The sequence below is a fragment of the Nerophis lumbriciformis genome, linkage group LG28, assembly GCF_033978685.3.
Source record: "Nerophis lumbriciformis linkage group LG28, RoL_Nlum_v2.1, whole genome shotgun sequence".
Classification (NCBI taxonomy): Eukaryota; Metazoa; Chordata; class Actinopteri; order Syngnathiformes; family Syngnathidae; genus Nerophis; species Nerophis lumbriciformis.
Window position 1 is genome coordinate 25,126,871 of NC_084575.2, and position 21,291 is coordinate 25,148,161.

The following is a 21,291-nucleotide window of genomic DNA, read 5'->3' on the forward strand; positions in this document are numbered from 1 at the left end:
ATGGACATGAAGTCTTGTCAGGGAGGGACATGAAGTCTTGTCAGGGAGGGACATGAAGTCTTGTCAGGGAGGGACATGAAGTCTTGTCAGGGATGGACATGAAGTCTTGTCAGGGAGGGACATGAAGTCTTGTCAGGGATGGACATGAAGTCTTGTCAGGGAGGGACATTAAGTCTTGTCAAGGAGGGACATGAAGTCTTGTCAGGGAGGGACATGAAGTCTTGTCAGGGAGGGACATGAAGTCTTGTCAGGGAGGGACATGAAGTCTTGTCAGGGACGGACATGAAGTCTTGTCAGGGAGGGACATTAAGTCTTGTCAGGGAGGGACATGAAGTCTTGTCAGGGAAGGACATGAAGTCTTGTCAGGGAGGGACATGAAGTCTTGTCAGGGAGGGACATGAAGTCTTGTCAGGGAGGGACATGAAGTCTTGTCAGGAATGGACATGAAGTCTTGTCAGGGAGGGACATGAAGTCTTGTCAGGGATGGACATGAAGTCTTGTCAGGGAGGGACATGAAGTCTTGTCAGGGAGGGACATGAAGTCTTGTCAGGGATGGACATGAAGTCTTGTCAGGGAGGGACATGAAGTCTTGTCAGGGAAGGACATGAAGTCTTGTCAGGGAGGGACATGAAGTCTTGTCAGGGAGGGACATGAAGTCTTGTCAGGGAAGGACATGAAGTCTTGTCAGGGAAGGACATGAAGTCTTGTCAGGGAAGGACATGAAGTCTTGTCAGGGAGGGACATGAAGTCTTGTCAGGGAGGGACATGAAGTCTTGTCAGGGAGGGACATGAAGTCTTGTCAGGGAGGGACATGAAGTCTTGTCAGGGAGGGACATGAAGTCTTGTCAGGGAGGGACATGAAGTCTTGTCAGGGAGGGACATGAAGTCTTCTCAGGGAAGGACATGAAGTCTTGTCAAGGAGGGACATGAAGTCTTGTTAGGGAGGGACATGAAGTCTTGTCAGGGAAGGACATGAAGTCTTGTCAGGGAAGGACATGAAGTCTTGTCAGGGAAGGACATGAAGTCTTGTCAGGGAGGGACATGAAGTCTTGTCAGGGAGGGACATGAAGTCTTGTCAGGGAGGGACATGAAGTCTTGTCAGGGAGGGACATGAAGTCTTGTCAGGGAGGGACATGAAGTCTTGTCAGGGAGGGACATGAAGTCTTGTCAGGGAGGGACATGAAGTCTTGTCAGGGAGGGACATGAAGTCTTGTCAGGGAGGGACATGAAGTCTTGTCAGGGAGGGACATGAAGTCTTGTCAGGGATGGACATGAAGTCTTGTCAGGGAGGGACATGAAGTCTTGTCAGGGATGGACATGAAGTCTTGTCAGGGAGGGACATTAAGTCTTGTCAAGGAGGGACATGAAGTCTTGTCAGGGAGGGACATGAAGTCTTGTCAGGGAGGGACATGAAGTCTTGTCAGGGAGGGACATGAAGTCTTGTCAGGGACGGACATGAAGTCTTGTCAGGGAGGGACATTAAGTCTTGTCAGGGAGGGACATGAAGTCTTGTCAGGGAAGGACATGAAGTCTTGTCAGGGAGGGACATGAAGTCTTGTCAGGGAGGGACATGAAGTCTTGTCAGGGAGGGACATGAAGTCTTGTCAGGAATGGACATGAAGTCTTGTCAGGGAGGGACATGAAGTCTTGTCAGGGATGGACATGAAGTCTTGTCAGGGAGGGACATGAAGTCTTGTCAGGGAGGGACATGAAGTCTTGTCAGGGATGGACATGAAGTCTTGTCAGGGAGGGACATGAAGTCTTGTCAGGGAAGGACATGAAGTCTTGTCAGGGAGGGACATGAAGTCTTGTCAGGGAGGGACATGAAGTCTTGTCAGGGAAGGACATGAAGTCTTGTCAGGGAAGGACATGAAGTCTTGTCAGGGAAGGACATGAAGTCTTGTCAGGGAAGGACATGAAGTCTTGTCAGGGAGGGACATGAAGTCTTGTCAGGGAGGGACATGAAGTCTTGTCAGGGAGGGACATGAAGTCTTGTCAGGGAGGGACATGAAGTCTTGTCAGGGAGGGACATGAAGTCTTGTCAGGGAGGGACATGAAGTCTTGTCAGGGAGGGACATGAAGTCTTGTCAGGGAGGGACATGAAGTCTTCTCAGGGAAGGACATGAAGTCTTGTCAAGGAGGGACATGAAGTCTTGTTAGGGAGGGACATGAAGTCTTGTCAGGGAAGGACATGAAGTCTTGTCAGGGAAGGACATGAAGTCTTGTCAGGGAAGGACATGAAGTCTTGTCAGGGAGGGACATGAAGTCTTGTCAGGGAGGGACATGAAGTCTTGTCAGGGAGGGACATGAAGTCTTGTCAGGGAGGGACATGAAGTCTTGTCAGGGAGGGACATGAAGTCTTGTCAGGGAGGGACATGAAGTCTTGTCAGGGAGGGACATGAAGTCTTGTCAGGGAGGGACATGAAGTCTTGTCAGGGAGGGACATGAAGTCTTCTCAGGGAAGGACATGAAGTCTTGTCAAGGAGGGACATGAAGTCTTGTCAGGGAGGGACATGAAGTCTTGTCAGGGAAGGACATGAAGTCTTGTCAGGGAAGGACATGAAGTCTTGTCAGGGAAGGACATGAAGTCTTGTCAGGGAGGGACATGAAGTCTTGTCAGGGAGGGACATGAAGTCTTGTCAGGGAGGGACATGAAGTCTTGTCAGGGAGGGACATGAAGTCTTGTCAGGGAGGGACATGAAGTCTTGTCAGGGAGGGACATGAAGTCTTGTCAGGGAGGGACATGAAGTCTTGTCAGGGAGGGACATGAAGTCTTGTCAGGGAAGGACATGAAGTCTTGTCAGGGAAGGACATGAAGTCTTGTCAGGGAAGGACATGAAGTCTTGTCAGGGAGGGACATGAAGTCTTGTCAGGGAGGGACATGAAGTCTTGTCAGGGAGGGACATGAAGTCTTGTCAGGGAGGGACATGAAGTCTTGTCAGGGAGGGACATGAAGTCTTGTCAGGGAGGGACATGAAGTCTTGTCAGGGAGGGACATGAAGTCTTGTCAGGGAGGGACATGAAGTCTTGTCAGGGAAGGACATGAAGTCTTGTCAAGGAGGGACATGAAGTCTTGTTAGGGAGGGACATGAAGTCTTGTCTTGCCTGACTTCCACTCCATAACTCATCTACAGGAGGTGTTGAAAAACTTGGGAAGTCCGGAGTTAACATCCTCTATGGAGACTACGTCCGCTGCGTGGCTGCCGATGTGGTTTGTGCCAGGCGGGGCCCCCTGAGTGCTCTTATCTCCCACACTAACTGCTCCCGAGCAGCAGCAGCATCTGTCTGGCTGACATGAGCCTCCATGTTTGTTTTGTCTGCGTACACAAAGCCCGCCATATCGAGCTGTGTCCGCCCTGCTCCCACGTTCACGGCGGATGGATCAATCACTTCTGCGCGCTCGCTGCCGACACGCTTTTCCACTCCACTCGATCCCCCGAGTGGGGAAAGGAGCTTTTGTCACATTTGTTAAAGATTGGCTTCTCTGCCAGTAAGCTCCGCGAGTAACTTGGTGGAGACTAACGGTTTATGTGAATGTTTGTGCTCGCTGGGACAGTGTAAGAGTACGTTTATTGCCCATCAAAGGACTGGTCTTCTAAGGGATACCTCACTGTAGACCAGGGGTGTCAAACGTTTTTTTATTGGGGGCCGCATCGGGATTAAGGGGCCACTTGTAACAGTGAATATATATCAACATGTATGATAGCCTAACTCGTACAGTAAAATGAATGGCAGGCCACTATATTAAGATGTAGTTGGCCAGTTAATGATGTGACAGACCTCATAAAACTATGTGGGGGTCACTTTAAAATGACGTGACTGTCCACATTACAATAATGTGGCGTGCAACTTTAAAATTATGGGATGGGTCATATTAAAATGATGTGGCAGACCACATTAAAATGATTTGGAGGGTCACTTTATAATTATATGGCAGACCATATTAAAATTACAGAATGGGCCAATTTGAAATGATGTGGCAGACCACGTTAAAATTATGTGTAGGGCCAATTTTAAAATGATGTGGCAGACCACAATAAATGATGTGGAGGGCCAACTTAAAATGATGTAACAGGCCACATTACAATAATGTGGCGTGCCAATTTTAAATTATGGGATGGACCATATTAAAATGATGTGGCGGAACTAAATAAAATTACGGGATGGGCCACCTTAAAATTATGTGGCAGACCACGTTAAAATTATGTGGAGGTTCACTTTAAAATTCTATGGCAGACCATCTTAAAATTACAGAATGGGACAATTTGAAAAGATTGTGGCAGACCACAATAAATGACATTGTAGACCACGTTAAAATTATGTGTAGGGTCAATTTTATAATGATGTGGCAGACCACAATAAATGATGTGGAGGGCCAAATTAAAATGATGTAACGGGCCACGTTACAATAATGTGGCGTACCACTTTAAAATTATGGGATGGGCCATTTTAAAATTATGGGGCAGACCATTTTAAATGATGTGGCGGAAGTAAATAAAATTATGGGATGGGCCAAGTTAAAATTATGTGGCAGACCATGTTAAAATGATGTGGAGGGCCACATAATAATGTGACGTGCCACTATACAATTATGGGATGGACTCTTTAAAAATTATGGGGCAGACCACTTTAAAATGTCATGAAGGGTCACTTTAAAAGTATATGGCGGACCATATTAAAATTAGGGAATGGGCCATTTTGAAATGATGTGGTAGACCACGTAAATGATGTGGCAGACCACGTTAAAATTATGTGTAGGGCCAAATTTAAAATGATGTGGCAGGCCAAAATATAATTATGGGATGGACCATTTTAAAATTATGTGGCGGACCATTTTAAATGATGTGGCGGACCATTTTAAATGATGTGGCAGACCATATTAAAATGATGTGGCGGAAGTAAATAAAATTAAAATGATGTGGAGTGCCACCTTATAATAATGTGACGTGCCACTTTAGAATTATGGGATGGACCACTTAAAAATTATGGGGCAGACCACATTAAAATGTCCTGGAGGGTCACTTTAAAATTACATGACGGGTCATATTAAAATTAGGGAATGGGACATTTTAAAATGATGTGGCGGGCCAAAACAAAATTATGGGATGGACCAATTTAAAATGATGTAGCGGACCACAATAAATGATGTGGCAGACCACATTCAAATGTGTAGGGCCATTTTTAAAATGATGTGGCAGGCCAAAATACAATTATGGGATGGGCCAAATTAAAATTATGTTGTAGACCACGATAAATGATGTGGAGGGCCAAATTAAAATGATGTAACGGGCCACATTACAATAATGTGGCGTGCAATTTTAAAAATATGGGATGGACCACTTAACAATTATGGGGCAGACCACGTTAAAATGTCCTGGAGGGTCACTTTAAAATTACATGACGGGTCATATTAAAATTAGGGAATGGGACATTTTAAAATGATGTGGCAAGCCCAAATAAAATTATGGGATGTACCCCTTTAAAATTATGTATTCGGTCCACAATAAATGATGTGGCAAACCACATTAAAATTATGTGTAGGGACACTTTAAAATGATATGGCGTGCCACATTACAATTATAGGATGGGCCACTTTAAAATGATGTGACAGACATTAAAATTTTGGAATGGGCCATATTAAAATTATGTGGCAGACCACATTAAAATTATGTGGAGGGCCACATTATAATAATGTGACGTGCCACTTTAGAATTATGGGATGGACCTCTTAAAAATGATGGGGCAGACCACATTAATATGTCCTGGAGGGTCACTTTAAAAATATATAGCGGACCATATTAAAATTAGGGAATGGGACATTTTAAAATGACGTGTTGGGCCAAAATAAAAATTATGGGATGGACCAATTTGAAATTATGTGGCAGACCACTTTAAAAGTATGTGTAGGGCCATTTTTAAAATGATGTGGCAAGCCAAAAAAAAATTATGGGATGGATCAATTTGAAATTATGTGGCGGACCACCATAAAATTATGTGTAGGGCCATTTTTAAAATGATGTGGCAGGCCAAAATAAAATTATGGGATGGGCCAAATTAAAATTATGTGGCAGACCACAATAATTGACGTGGAGGGTCACTTTAAAATGATATGCCGGGCCATATTAAAATTATGGAATGGGACATTTTAAAATGATGTGGCAAGCCAAAATAAAATTTGGTATGTGCCACATGAAAATTATGTATTAGGCCACTTAAATGATGTGGCAGACCACATTAAAATTATGTGGACTGTCATTTTAAAATGATGTGGCGTGCTACTTTAAATTATGCGATTGGCCATTTTAAAATTATATGGCAAACCACATTAAAATGACGTGGCGGGCCACTTTAAAATTATGTGACACACATTAACATTTTGGGATGGGCCATTTTAAAATTATGTGACAGACCACATTAAATGACGTGGAGGGTCACTTTGAAGTAATGTTGCGGGCCACATTATACTAACTTGGTGTGTTACTTTAAAATTATGGGATGGGCCACTTTAGAATATGGAAGCCCACATTAAAATGACGTGGTGGGCCAAATTGAAATTATATGGTGTGCCACATAACATTTTTGGGATGGGACATTTTACAATGATGTGGCAGGCCAAAATAAAATTATGTGAAGGGCCAATTTAAAATTATGTGGAGGCCCATTTTAAAACAATGTGGTGTGCTACTTTAAATTATGGGATTGGCCACTTTAACTAATATGGTGTGTCATATCATGTGCATTTTATTTATCAAACCTTGTTCATGAGGAAGGAACCATTCAGTTTTGCCAACAGCACACATATTAAAATGAATCAAGTTAATACATGACATAAAAATGGATGGATGGGTATTTTCTCAAAAAAGCAACTAGAAGGCATATTTGGTAACAATTTATTTCAAGTAAATACAAGAGCTTACAGAGTCACTAACAGTATTTGTATACAACATAAACAATGTCAGGAAAAGAACTTGTCACTGGAAATCTTGGTAAATATCTCAAACATAAAGTAGTACCTCATCTTTCATACTCCCACTTTCAGCTGAACATAGTCACCATAATTAGATTTGTATGCAATTCTAGTACAAGAGCCTTAGAATAGTAAAGGTAAAAGTGATGTTAAATGCTCTTTTCTCCATTCCTATTGTCATTTATTTGTATTTTCTGCATGTAAAACTACAATTATCCTAATAGAAATGCACTTTGGGTTTACATTTTCAGATGTCTGGAACAAATTAATTGTTTTTTCATGATTTCTTACGGGAAAATACGATTCACTCTATTAGATTTGACCTTCTGGAACAAAAACATAAAAAATGATGTATGAAATATGAATAAAGTACTTACAAGCACAAGATGAAATATTTGAGGGTTTACATCCAGGTTACATTTTAAAAAGCCCATCAGGGGATGAATCTTCCTGTGTTTTAATGATGAGCAGAGCGTTATTCTGCTGACTCGGCTCTAATAAAGTCCCTTCTGCTGCTGCGCTCGTCTTCGCCTGTGAAAGCTTCCTCTCCTCTTCAGGACTGCTGCGTGCGTCTTGAGTGATTCTCAGCTCCCCGAGCTCTTGGATGAGTGGTCTGGTGCCTTCTGAGGCGGGTGGGAAAGCGTCGACGTTGCCGTCCGCTGATGGGAGCGTGACGCTCTGCTGTGGGATGGCGCAGACGAGGGAGGAGGGGTGCAGAGGGCTGTCCTTGGATGACTCTCCTCCCCCTCCGCCCGGGGTCGCGCACTCCTCGTCTTCTTGGGAGGAGTTGCTGTCACTGCAAACGCTCCCTGAAGCACTCTTGGAGCTTCCTTCCTCCTCGGCAACCATTGAGGCTGCCTCTTCCAGCTCCTCAAGCTCCAGCTCCAAGTCTTTTTTCTGGAGGGAGGCTTTTTGTAGCGTTGCTGCCAGGGCTGACAACTTTTTAGACCTATGAGACAGACGGATCCACTTTACTAGTAATTTTTGTTTAAGTTTATTTTCAAACATGCAAACTGTTACAATATGATACATAGTTGTTTTTTTTAACATTGTTTTTTTTTTTTACATGTTTCTCTTTACATAGTTTTTTTTTTTTTACATGTTTCTCTTCTGAAAAGAAGAAGAAGAAGCAAAGCTTATTAATCCTACCTCTTTTTGTATCTTATCAATTACTAACACATATGTTCACTTCCTGTTCTTATTTTATAACACAAATTACGTCAATGAACTATAACTACATTAGTTCTCTTGAATAGATAGTTCAGCTTTCTGGGTAGTTGGGACCGTACTTTGTCTCTCGCACATACTCTGAGACAAATATATTGTACATACAAACATAGGTACATACACACACACGGTGTATATATATATATATATATATATATATATATACATACACACACACACACACACACGGTACATATATACATAAACATACACACACAGTACATACATACATACAAGGTACATACATACATAAACATATACACACACACACACATACATACATACATACACGGTACATACATACATAAACATACACACATGGTACATACATACATACATACATACATACATACTAACCCCGTTTCCATATGAGTTGGGAAATTGTGTTAGATGTAAATATAAACGGGATACAATGATTTGCAAATCCTTTTCAACCCATATTCAATTGAATGCACTACAAAGGCAAGATATTTGATGTTCAAACTTATAAACTTTATATTTTTTTGCAAATAATAATTAACTTAGAATTTCATGGCTGCAACATGTGCCAAAGTAGTTGGGAAAGGGCATGTTCAACACTGTGTTACATCACCTTTTCTTTTAACAACACTTAATAAACGATTGGGAACTGAGGAAACTAATTGTTGAAGCTTTGAAAGTGGAATTCTTTCCCATTCTTGTTTTATGTAGAGCTTCAGTCGTTCAACAGTCCGGGGTCGCTTCATAGTGCGCCACACATTTTCGATGGGAGACAGGTCTGGACTGCAGGCGGCCCAGGAAAATACCCGCACTCTTTTTTTTCGAAGCCACGCTGTTGTAACATGTGCTGAACATGGCTTGGCATTGTCTTGCTGAAATAAGCAGGGGTGTCCATGAAAAAGACGACGCTTAGATGGCAGCATATGTTGCTCCAAAACCTGTATGTACCTTTCAGTATTAATGGTGCCTTCACAGATGTGTAAGTTACCCATGCCTTGGGCACTAATGCACCCCCATACCATCACAGATGCTGGCTTTTGAACTTTGTGTCGAAAACAGTCTGGATGGTTCGCTTCCCCTTTGGTCCGGATGACACGATGTCGAATATTTCCAAAAACAATTTGAAATGTGGACTCGTCAGACCACAGGAGACTTTTCCACTTTGCATGAGTCCATCTTAGATGATCTCGGGCCCAGAGAAGCCAGCGGCGTTTCTGGATGTTGTTGATAAATGGCTTTCGCTTTGCATAGTAGAGCTTTAACTTGCACTTACAGATGTAGCGACAAACTGTATTTAGTGACAGTGGTTTTCTGAAGTGTTCCTGAGCCCATGTGGTGATATCCTTTAGAGATTGATGTCGGTTTTTGATACAGTGCCGTCTGAGGGATCGAAGGTCATGGTCATTCAATGTTGGTTTCCGGCCATGGCGATTACGTGGAGTGATTTCTCCAGATTCTCTGAAACTTTTGATGATATTATGGACCGTAGATGTTGAAATCCCTAAATTTCTTGCAATTGCACTTTGAGAAACGTTGTTCTTAAACTGTTTGACTATTTGCTCACGCAGTTGTGGACAAAGGGGTGTACCTCGCCCCATCCTTTCTTGTGAAAGACTGAGCATTTTTTGGGAAGCTGTTTTTATACCCAATCATGGCACCCACCTGTTCCCAATTAGCCTGCACACCTGTGGGATGTTCCAAATAAGTGTTTGATGAGCATTCCTCAACTTTATCAGTATTTATTGCCACCTTTCCCAACTTCTTTGTCACGTGTTGCTGGCATCAAATTCTAAAGTTAATGATTATTTGCAACAACAAAAAAATGTTTATCAGTTTGAACGTCAAATATGTTGTCTTTGTAGCATATTCAACTGAATATGGGTTGAAAATGATTTGCAAATCATTGTATTCCGTTTATATTTACATCTAACACAATTTCCTAACTCATATGGAAACGGGGTTTGTACACACACATGGTACATACATACATACATACATACACGGTACATAAACACACGGTACATACATACATAAACATACACACACGGTACATACATACATACACGGTACATACACACACGGTACATACATACATACATACATAAACACACACGGTACATACATCCACACATACATTCACTGTACAAACATACATACATACAGTGGGCTGGGTCAGGGTGGAGGACAGAGTAAAACAACTTGCACTGAGCCTAGTCTATAAAATTTGCTACACCTCCCTGATACCGAAGTACATGTCAAACTACTTCCTTAACGTAAATGACCGCCATAACCACAACACCAAGGGGAGCTCTACTAACCACGTTAAACCCAGATTCTGATCTAACAAAGGTCTTAACTCATTCTCTTTCTATGCCACATCAATATGGAATGCGCTCCCAACAGGTATAAAAGAAAAGGCATCTCTATCCTCCTTCAAAACCGCACTAAAAGTACACCTCCAGGCAACTTCAACCCTAAACTAACACCCTCCCCGGATTGTTGTTAATAATCAAATGCAGATATTTTTCTTATGCCTTTTGATCTCTCTCTGTCCACTACTTGCTGTACATATCCTACCAAGTCAGACCTACACTGTTTCAATATCCATTTCTCTGTTCTCAATTGTTGATGACTGATAACAACCAAACCTAACCCCCCCGAATTGTAAATAATGCAAATAATTCAATGTATACACCCTGATGATTATCTTGTGTGATGACTGTATTATGATGATAGTATATATGATAGTATATATCTGTATCATGAATCAATTTAAGTGGACCCCGACTTAAACACGTTGAAAAACGTATTCGGGTGTTACCATTTAGTGGTCAATTGTACGGAATATGTACTTCACTGTGCAACCTACTAATAAAAGCCTCAATCAATCAATCAACATACATACACTCATGCATACAATCTCGTTTCATCAAACTTACAGTATTAACATTCCCCCGCTCCCCCAAAATGCTAAAGTTTAACCTATTTTTACCATAACAATGTATAAGGTTAATATAGTCCGCTCCTCTTTCTTCCCCCTTCTTTATCTGCTTTCTTTTGTAATTCAAGTATTCATTACATTTATGTATTGTTGCATTTGAAGCAATTGCAATGTTAGAGGTAATTATTATTCATAATCAATTATTCATTTCTATTGGTATTTTTATTGCTTCATTTGTAGTGCAATAATGTTCATTAAAATTGTTTTGTTATTAGTATCTACTTCATTAACGGGTTCTTTGTTATGATTTTCCAAATCATAGATGTACATATCTTATGTGCTGATGGAGTTCTGTTGTTGTCTCTTTGTTTTATCCCCCCCCTCGTCCTTGCAATTTTACCGTCTGTCTTTTTCTTTCAATCTCCTTCTGTGCAAAACATGAAATACATCCATTTAATAAAGTCAAATACAAATAAGGCAGAGAGAGAAATAACCCACACTTCTCTTTTGTGAAGTAAATCTGTACAGCAGATGTGGGCATCTACATCAACAATATGATTTGCCTGAGTGGGCATGTTAAAAAAAAAACATACAAGCGATAACCGAATCTTCATTTTTAATCCTGTTTAGAGTGTCGGATTACAAGTGTGTTGAAACCCTAAAACCGACCCCAGTGGATTTGGGTGACATGTGCTTGGCCTGTTGCCACAGTAATTACAAGGTGACCTCTGTGGGTCACTAACATTTACATTGCGTCATTTCAATATGGGAGGAATACGTCTGAATGGGGGTGGGGGGGACTCTTTGGCTGTCATTAGCATTTTAAATTAAGTTAATTATTGCTGGTTGCTACCGGGCCCTTAGTAATCAATTTCATTCCAAGCATGTACCGTAATTTCCGGTCTATAGGTCTCTTCTCCCACGCTTGGAACCCTGCGCTTTATACAATGCTGTTACTAATTTATGGACTTATCAGGGTTCACTAGCTGCTACATGCCGCCAATAAATTTAGCCTGCTCACATCCGACCAATCAAATTGTTCTCTTTGAATCAAAGGCACTCTCACAAGCATTCAGTCAGCCATTTAGCGTGTTATGGAGTCACCCTCGTCTTGGAGAAGACATGACGAAATGCACACAACACAGCCCCAAAGCCGAAAGCGATCTAGCCAGCCATTGAAAAGGAAAACAGACACTGCTTGCAAAGGGAATCCTGGGGGCAAAGAAGACGGCACAACCTTAGAGACGACCCGCCACTAGACAAACGTGAAAGCGAAAACAAGGACTGAAAAAAAACGCCGGACAAAGCAAACCCTGATCTTCTCAACACCGATACCAAAGATCAAAGCGTGCAGGAATGCAAAAAAGATAGTACTCTTCAGTGGGCCATAGGCCCTTTTCCTCCGCACAAGACTTTTATAGGAACTTTCCTATTCATCCATTCATCTTCTTCTGCTTATCCGAGGTCGGGTCGCGGGGGCAGCAGCCTAAGCAGGGCAGCCCAGACTTTCCTCTTCCCAACCACTTCATCCAGCTCTTCCCGGGGGATCCCGAGGCGTTCCCAGGCCAGCCGGGAGACAGAGTCTTCCCAACGTGTACTGGGTCTTTCCCGTGGCCTCCTACCAGTCGGACGTGCCCTAAACTCCTCCCTAGGGAGGCGTTCGGGTGGCATCCTGACCAGATGCCCGAACCACCTCATCTGGCTCCTTTCGATGTGGAGGAGCAGCAGCTTTACTTTGCTGTTTTGCACGCACCAATACTCCATCAGTGTTGACGCTAGGAATTTTCAAAATGGGGTCCCATGGACCCCATCAAGTCATAAAAATGGGGTCCCACAGTAAATTTTTGGGGTCCCACTTTTTTGTAACCGTTTTGAAAACAAATGATAAATGTATGCATTATCCTGTTATATCTCACATTCTGTATTGTGTTTTGGAAAAAGGTTGTCGTAAACGTTAATTCATTAAAAATAATAACCCAATAGAAAACACATTTTTATGCATATGTAAATTAATTCAGTTATAAACATTCATTGACTTTCTTCTTTCCTTCATGGATCTAAATGTTACCCCTGCCGGTAGTTTTTTTCTATATTTTTATTGTAATATTTTCAGAATGTTTGTTCTTTTTTTGGCCAAAGTAAGACAAAGAAAACAATCTGAAGTTGCCATTATTTTTTTAGTTTTAATGCAGGGGTGCTCACACTTTTTCTGCAGGCGAGCTACTTTTCAATTGATCAAGTCGTGGGGATCTACCTCATTCATATATATAATTTATATTTACTTATTTATGAAATATATGTTTTTGTTAACAAGTTAAAGGTGTTTAATGATAATGCAAGCATGTTTAACACATATAGTTAATATTGTTAATACATTAAAGGTGTTTAATGATAATACAAGTATGTTTAATACATATAGTTAATATTGTTAACAAGTTAAAGGTGTTTAAAGATAATGCAAGCATGTTTAACACATATAGTTAATATTGTTAAGTTAAAGGTGGTTAAAAATAATACAAGCATGTTTAACACAAATAGTTAATATTGTTAACAACTTAAAGGTGGTTAAAGATAATACAAGCATGTTTAACACATATAGTTAATATTGTTAATAAGTTAAAGGTGTTTAAAGATAATACAAGCATGTTTAACACATATATATTCCTTTCTTTCATGAAGACAAGAATATAAATTGGTGTATTACCTGATTCTGATGACTTGCATTGATAGGAATCAGACAATGGTGATGATAACGTCCGCATTTTCGAATGGAGGAGAAAAAAAGTCCTCCTTTCTGTCCAATACCACATGAAAGTGGTTGGTTTTTGGCATCTTATTTGTCCAGCTTCCGTACTCCTTTGTATACACTTTACAAGAAATACATTGTCGGCAAACTCCGTAGCTTGCTAGCTTGTGCACGACAGCTTTCTGAGACTCTTATTTTGGTAGCGCAGGCAGGATGAAGCAGAGCTTTTATTGTGCAACTGTGCAGTCGGTCTTTGGAGTTTTGACGACAGGTACGGCGCCAGAGTCTGTTGAAATAAAGTGTTTCTCGCCTTCCAGTCGGTAATTTTAATGAGCTGGCAGCAGCCAGCGTCATCTCAGAAAACCCTCGGGTGCCGTGAATGTCAATCAAGTGACGAAAGTGACGTCATAGTGAAGATTTATGATCGCTCATTTTTAGGACTATTTTTTTAATGCCTGGCTAGTGATCGACTGACACACCCTCCGAGATCGACCGGTAGATCGCGATCGACGTAATGAGCACCCCTGTTTTAATGCCATGATTTTAATAGTCCGCCCCGCGTGTGCGCAGATTTTCCTCCATGCGGCCCCTGGGCTAAAATGAGTTTGACACCCCTGAACTAGAGGTTCTAAGAACTAAAAGTTAGGTAGAAAAGGGCCTCGTGTTGCAGGCACTGTCATTTGTTAAATGTGTGCAAGAATACACTTCTTCATACGTCATCAGCCTGATTTGTATAAACTACCCTGAACTGTGAAATGCAGTAGAAACACAAACCACACACTTCCACAGGAACCTATAGATCCAGGAACTAGACGTTCCAGGAACCAAACGTTAGGTGGAAAAGAGCTTTATATTACAGGCACTGTCTTTTTTTAAATTTCTGAATGAATACCAACACCTGTGTAAATATTTCATGGTTACACAGGTTTACACTGTGGTTAATAAATGTACAAAATAAAATGTGTCCAAAAATAAGTGGGTTCAGCTTGCTTTTAGGTTTGCTCTTTAGTCCGGAATTTATGGTAATTGTTTTTATTGAAATGACAAATGAACACCTTGGGGGAAAAAAAGACTTGACAAACTGAAAATGACTAAATGATGATACTAAACGATGACGGTAGCTTTGCCTGATGACTGCTGAATGAAGTCGGTATAAATCTTGTTTGGAGTATCCAACAGTGCGACTGAGGCCAGAGAGGCTGCTGCAGAACAGCCACTTCAAAGAGCACTCCGTATTCTCTTACCCCCGTGGGAAGTCATTATTGCGTTAGCGTTGGAGGGGCAAGCTTGTTTCCCCTCCCCTCCCTTGCTCTGTGGTGGGAGTAGCTTGGCCTGTGGTGAATACAAAAGCTCTGTCCAAGAGGGGGTGGGATAACGTTATCCACAATCCAGTCATTACCACACCGCTGTTGTGACTAGCCTTCGTTAAACTGAGAAGGGCTGGCTCTTTCCAGCTCGGAAAACTTTTAGTGAGACAAAGACGCCTCCATCTGCCAAAGTGTTTTGTTGAAAACGGGAAGGAAATGGTGTGTGTCTGTCTGACTGCGCAGGGACTGTATAAAACAGTTCAATTACAATCTGGCGTTCCTTTCATCGTTATTAGGAAGAGAAACTAATTCTACATGTCGGTCGGTGCTCTTGAAAACACTACAGATAAAGCCTGTCTTCAGATGTAAGAACGATGTCATTAGAACACCAGATTTCCTGAAAGTAACCATAAATGCATCTTTCACATTCTGGGAAATAAAATCCAGAACTATGACTGAATACCGGAACAATCAGACCACCGGATTTCCAAAAGATAAAGAAAAACACAAGTCTTCCTTCTGAAAACTTGTCTTATAGATCTTTAACGTTTTCCAGGACACGCACCTTCAAACTGATGGCGAGAAGGAGCAAGATACTGTTATATCTTGTAAGAAATTAGGGTTGCATTTTACATTAAACTGGTCCTATAAGTCCCTCGTTTAAGAATGTATGTCATTGGAGCACCAGATTTCCTGAAAGTAACCATAAATGCATCTTTCACGTTCTAGGAAATAAAATCCAGAACTATGACTGAATACCGGAACAATCAGACCACCGGATTTCCAAAGATAAAGAAAAACACAAGTCTTCCTTCTGAAAACTTGTCTTATAGATCTTTAACATTTTCCAGGGCAAGGACCTTCAAACTGATGACGAGAAGGAGCAGGGGCCCCCTACTGTTATATCTTGTAATAAATTATGGTTGCATTTTACATTAAACTGGTCCGATAAGTACCTTGTTTAAGAATCTATGTCATTGGAGCACCAGATTTCCTGAAAGTAACCATAAATGCATCTTTCACATTCTAGGAAATAAAATCCAGAACTATGACTGAATACCGGAACAATCAGACCACCGCATTTCCAAAGATAAAGAAAAACACAAGTCTTCCTTCTGAAAACTTGTCTTATAGATCTTTAACGTTTTCCAGGGCACGCACCTTCAAACTGATGACGAGAAGGAGCAAGATACTGTTATATCTTGTAAGAAATTATGGTTGCATTTTGCATTAAACTAGTCCTATAAGTACCTTGTTTAAGAATATATGTCATTGGAGCACCAGATTTCCTGAAAGTAACCATAAATGCATCTTTCACGTTCTGGGAAATAAAATCCAAGAACTATGACTGCATACCGGAACAATCAGACCACCGCATTTCCAAAGATAAAGAAAAACACAAGTCTTCCTTCTGAAAACTTGTCTTATAGATCTTTAACGTTTTCTAGGGCAAGGACCTTCAAACTGATGGCGAGAAGGAGCAAGATACTGTTATATCTTGTAAGAAATTAGGGTTGCATTTTACATTAAACTGGTCCTATAAGTCCCTCGTTTAAGAATGTATGTCATTGGAGCACCAGATTTCCTGAAAATAACCATAAATGCATCTTTCACGTTCTGGGAAATAAAATCCAAGAACTATGACTGCATACCGGAACAATCAGACCACCGCATTTCCAAAGATAAAGAAAAACACAAGTCTTCCTTCTGAAAACTTGTCTTATAGATCTTTAACGTTTTCTAGGGCAAGGACCTTCAAACTGATGGCGAGAAGGAGCAAGATACTGTTATATCTTGTAAGAAATTAGGGTTGCATTTTACATTAAACTGGTCCTATAAGTCCCTCGTTTAAGAATGTATGTCATTGGAGCACCAGATTTCCTGAAAGTAACCATAAATGCATCTTTCACGTTCTGGGAAATAAAATCCAGAACTATGACTGAATACCGGAACAATCAGACCACCGCATTTCCAAAAGATAAAGAAAAACACAAGTTTTCCTTCTGAAAACTTGTCTTATAGATCTTTAACGTTTTCCAGGGCAAGGACCTTCAAACTGGTGACGAGAAGGAGCAGGGGCCCCCTACTGTTATATCTTGTAAGAAATTATGGTTGCATTTGACATTAAACTGGTCCGATAAGTACCTTGTTAGTGTGTAATACTAACGATATTCAAATAACGGTACTGTGCCGCTAACAGCAAGCAACTAGCTCTAACTGCCCGCTGGCAACTAGTGCGCTAATCACTAGCAGACGACCAACATGCTAATCACCAGCTGGCAACTAGAGTGCTAATCGCTAGCTGACAACTACTGCGCTAAATGCTCACTTGCAACTACCTAACCCCCAAATAATAAATAATAATAATAGATAACCAGCGTGGTAATCGCCAGCTGACAACTAGGGAAGTTAATTGACAACTAGGGCGCTAATCGCTAGCGGGTAACACACTGATCACAAAACGACTAGAGCGCTAATCGCTAGCCGTCTTAACTGCAAACATGTATATAATAATGTCATAATAAATTAATGTTATATGTTATTATTTATTCCAATTCAACTTGATGACAGTGTGTTGGCTCAATGTGAAAACGTTGCAGAGGAAGAATATTTTTAAACTCTCACGGCCCCCCATGCTCTGCGGACCCCAGTTGAAGACCTCTGTTCTTGATTATAGATGTCTCAGAAAATTAGCTGCTGTATAAACTCACTGTTACACAAATGCATCATGAGGCATAGATCCGAAATACGTTGCATGACTGATCAAATGTGAATGAGTCACAGACAATAGGTATTTACAGCACAAGAAATGGTAAATAATGTAAAATAATTGCATAAATCTCTCATAATCATTTAAATTCACATTTTTTTTGGAACATTTTCAAACTTTACAAGCACATATTTTGCTCAAGTGATAAACCGTCCAAAGCAGAACTTTGGTCCCACACCTGTGCCATAATCAGCAGGAATAAAATAAGCTTCTCTTACAAGCCAAGCCTCATTGAAAGAACGGACATGTGGCTCACGGCCAAATTCTAAAGAGTCTAATCGCTTCATAGGGACCATAACTTATATTTCTCCCCGAGCTTAGAAATTGGCTCCACAGTAGAGGGTGACAGAGAAACAGTATCTTAATTCTTCCATATGTCTTGCTTGTATGGATAAATTGACATGAAGAATCTTTGAGTGGTCCAAAGTGCTGCCCGGGGGACATTTGCAGCCCATAGCTTTATTTTATCAGAACATTACACAGAAAAACTAAGAAAAAATACAACTGCCCTGATACTCGGAAAAATGCGACCTAAAAACCAAAATGGCCAAAAACCTTGAGGATTTCGGTGCGTCCTGTCACAAACATGGGTAAAAAAATTTTTTGCAAGATATGGTACGTTTTCTAGTGTGCTAAAGCCCTCAACAAAGTTTCAGTTGGCGGAATAATAATATTTGTAAAGAATAATAACCAGAAATGTAATATCTCAAAATGAATATTGATAATCAATACAGATTAGATATGGCACTCATTTTCTTAGTTTCCTCCTGTAACACAAAGCTAAGTTGTGAATGTTTTGCTCAGATAAAGAGGCCCTAAGCAGAATTTTATTTTGAGCCCCCACCCCATTACAATATTGCACTTTTTTTATTTATTTATGTGAAACAATTTGTATACATCTTTAATCAAACTTGAATTTAATTTGCTACATTTGCAACACGGGGCCCTAAGGACAGCGCGTGATCTGCGTTTAGGGAAGAGCACACCTTATAGTTTCGCATATATTGATTGATCTACATTATATTGGTTTTAAGATCTTAAATGTACAAATTATATCAAATTGGCCGCCGCATCCTTAATTTTTTATGGATGTGGCCCTCACTAGAAAAGGTTTGGACACCCTTAGTTTAGATACGTATACGAGGTATTTCAGTCTTGGGTAAAGCGGCAACATTTTATTTTACAGCATTGAAACTACTTTTCGGTACTTTGGTTATTGTTTGTAACCCGTTCCAAAAGTAAAAACAAAGCAACTTTTCGCAAAGATAATTATGCAAATCCAATAAATCTGTTCACGACAGCCAAAAATGCTTCGCTCTGCGTTCTTTCTTGAATTCAATAGTTTTCTTCCTTATTGAAGTGCCGGCACTCAAAAACTTTCCTTTGCCCCATGGTGGTTCATCTTGCACTCTTTAAATAAAAACGGCACATTAATGGAGACACCAGCATGTGGGATTCTTTGTTTTGACACTCGATTTTATGGTATGACACGCAAGCAAAAAAAATTGTTTGTTACGTGCGATGTTTGGCCGAAGACAATCTACGACAGGGGTGCTCATTACGTCGATCGCGAGCTACCGGTCGATCTCGGAGGGTGTGTCAGTCGATCACCAGCCAGGCATTAAAAAAATAGTCCTAAAAATGAGCGATCATAAATGTTCACTATGACGTCACTTTCGTCACTTGATTGACATTCACGGCACCCGAGGGTCTTCTGAGAAGACGCTGGCTGCTGCCAGCTCATTAAAATTACCGACTCGAAGGCGAGAAACACTTTATTTTAACAGACTCTGGCGCTGTACCTGTTGTCAAAACTCCAAAGACCGACTGCACAGTTGCGCTAACAAAATAAGAGTCTCAGAAAGCTGGCGTGCACAAGCTAGCAAGCTACGGAGTTTGCCGACAATGCATTTCTTGTAAAGTGTATACAAAGGAGTATGGAAGCTGGACAAATAAGATGCCAAAAACCAACCACTTTCATGTGGTATTGGACAGAAAGGAGGACTTTTTTTCTCCTCCATTCGAAAATGCGGACGTTATCAGCACTACTGTCTGATTACAATCAATGCAAGTCATCAGAATCAGGTAATACACCAACTTATATTCTTGTCTTCATGAAAGAAAGGAATCTATATGTGCTAAACATGCTTGTATTATCTTTAAACACCTTTAACTTATTAACAATATTAACTATGTGTTAAACATGCTTGTATTATCTTTAAACACCTTTAAGTTGTTAACAATATTAATTATATGTATTAAACATACCGGTACTTGTATTATCATTAAACACCTTTAATTTATTAACAATATTAACTATGTGTTAAACATGCTTGTATTATCATTAAACACCTTTAACTTGTTAACAATATTAACTATATGTGTTAAACATGCTTGCATTATCTTTAAACACCTTTAACTTGTTAACAATATTAACTATATGTGTTAAACATGCTTTAATTTGTTAACAAAAACATATATTTCATAAATAAGTAAATATAAATTATATATATGAATGAGGTAGATCCCCACGACTTGATCAATTGAAAAGTAGCTCGCTTGCAGAAAAAGTGTGAGCACCCCTGATCTACGTAGAGTCAAAATAAATTTGGTGAAAGTTTGTGCTGAAAACCGGATCATACGAAAAGTGGGATGAAAAAAAGCTTAGGCACCACTTTATTTTATGATATGTTGTGTATGTGTACAAAAAAATCCAAACAGCGTATCCATAATTTGTTGTTTTGGTTTTCTGTCGCTTAAGAATGACATTTTTTAACCATGCTGGTTGGATAGTTCTGATTTTTCCTTTTAAATAAAAGAGTTCTAGGCGGCATTTTGCCTTTCTGGCAGAAAAATGCCCTATGTTTGCATTGTTATAGGCTATTAAAACCGTTCAAATTGCGAAAAAGAAAAAAGTTTCTTTAGAGTTCCTCGAGAGGTAATCAAGAAGGGTAAAAAAGTGCAGGATATTGCAAAGGAACAACGAGAAACGCACAGGTTTGCAGTGATCACTTTGTTGAAGGTTTATTTGAAATACATTTAACGTTTAGTATTTCCCATTTAAGTATTACGTTTGTATTTTATCTTGTTTTGGAGTTCTTCAAACACATTTTTAAGAAATAAATAAAGCTTTCAGCAAATACACAATGTTGAAATCTAGTTATATTTTGATAAAGAAGCGGGAAATCACACATACTCATAACGCGTGCGACTGGTGTGACTGGTTATCTTTATGAGTGGTTGACATAACGGGAAAATTAAAAAAAGAGTGAATCAATCCTATCGAGTGCTTCTCCCAGATTGCTTATAAGGCCTCGTCCTCGCAAGACACAACGTTAAATCATGAAATGCAAC

General features: G+C 40.3%; 1 protein-coding gene across 3 annotated transcripts in view; it reads right to left on the minus strand.

Moving 5' to 3' along the window:
• Positions 1–7,312: 7,312 nt before the first annotated feature.
• shq1 (SHQ1, H/ACA ribonucleoprotein assembly factor) overlaps positions 7,313–21,291 on the minus strand; it is a 95,106-nt gene continuing 81,127 nt past the window's right edge. For all 3 annotated transcript variants that reach the window (XM_061923952.1, XM_061923951.1, XM_061923953.1), the window contains exon 12: positions 7,313–7,916. In XM_061923952.1, the coding sequence (XP_061779936.1) occupies positions 7,382–7,916 (535 nt within the window). In that variant the 3' untranslated portion in view covers positions 7,313–7,381. The remainder of the gene's footprint in view (positions 7,917–21,291) is intronic.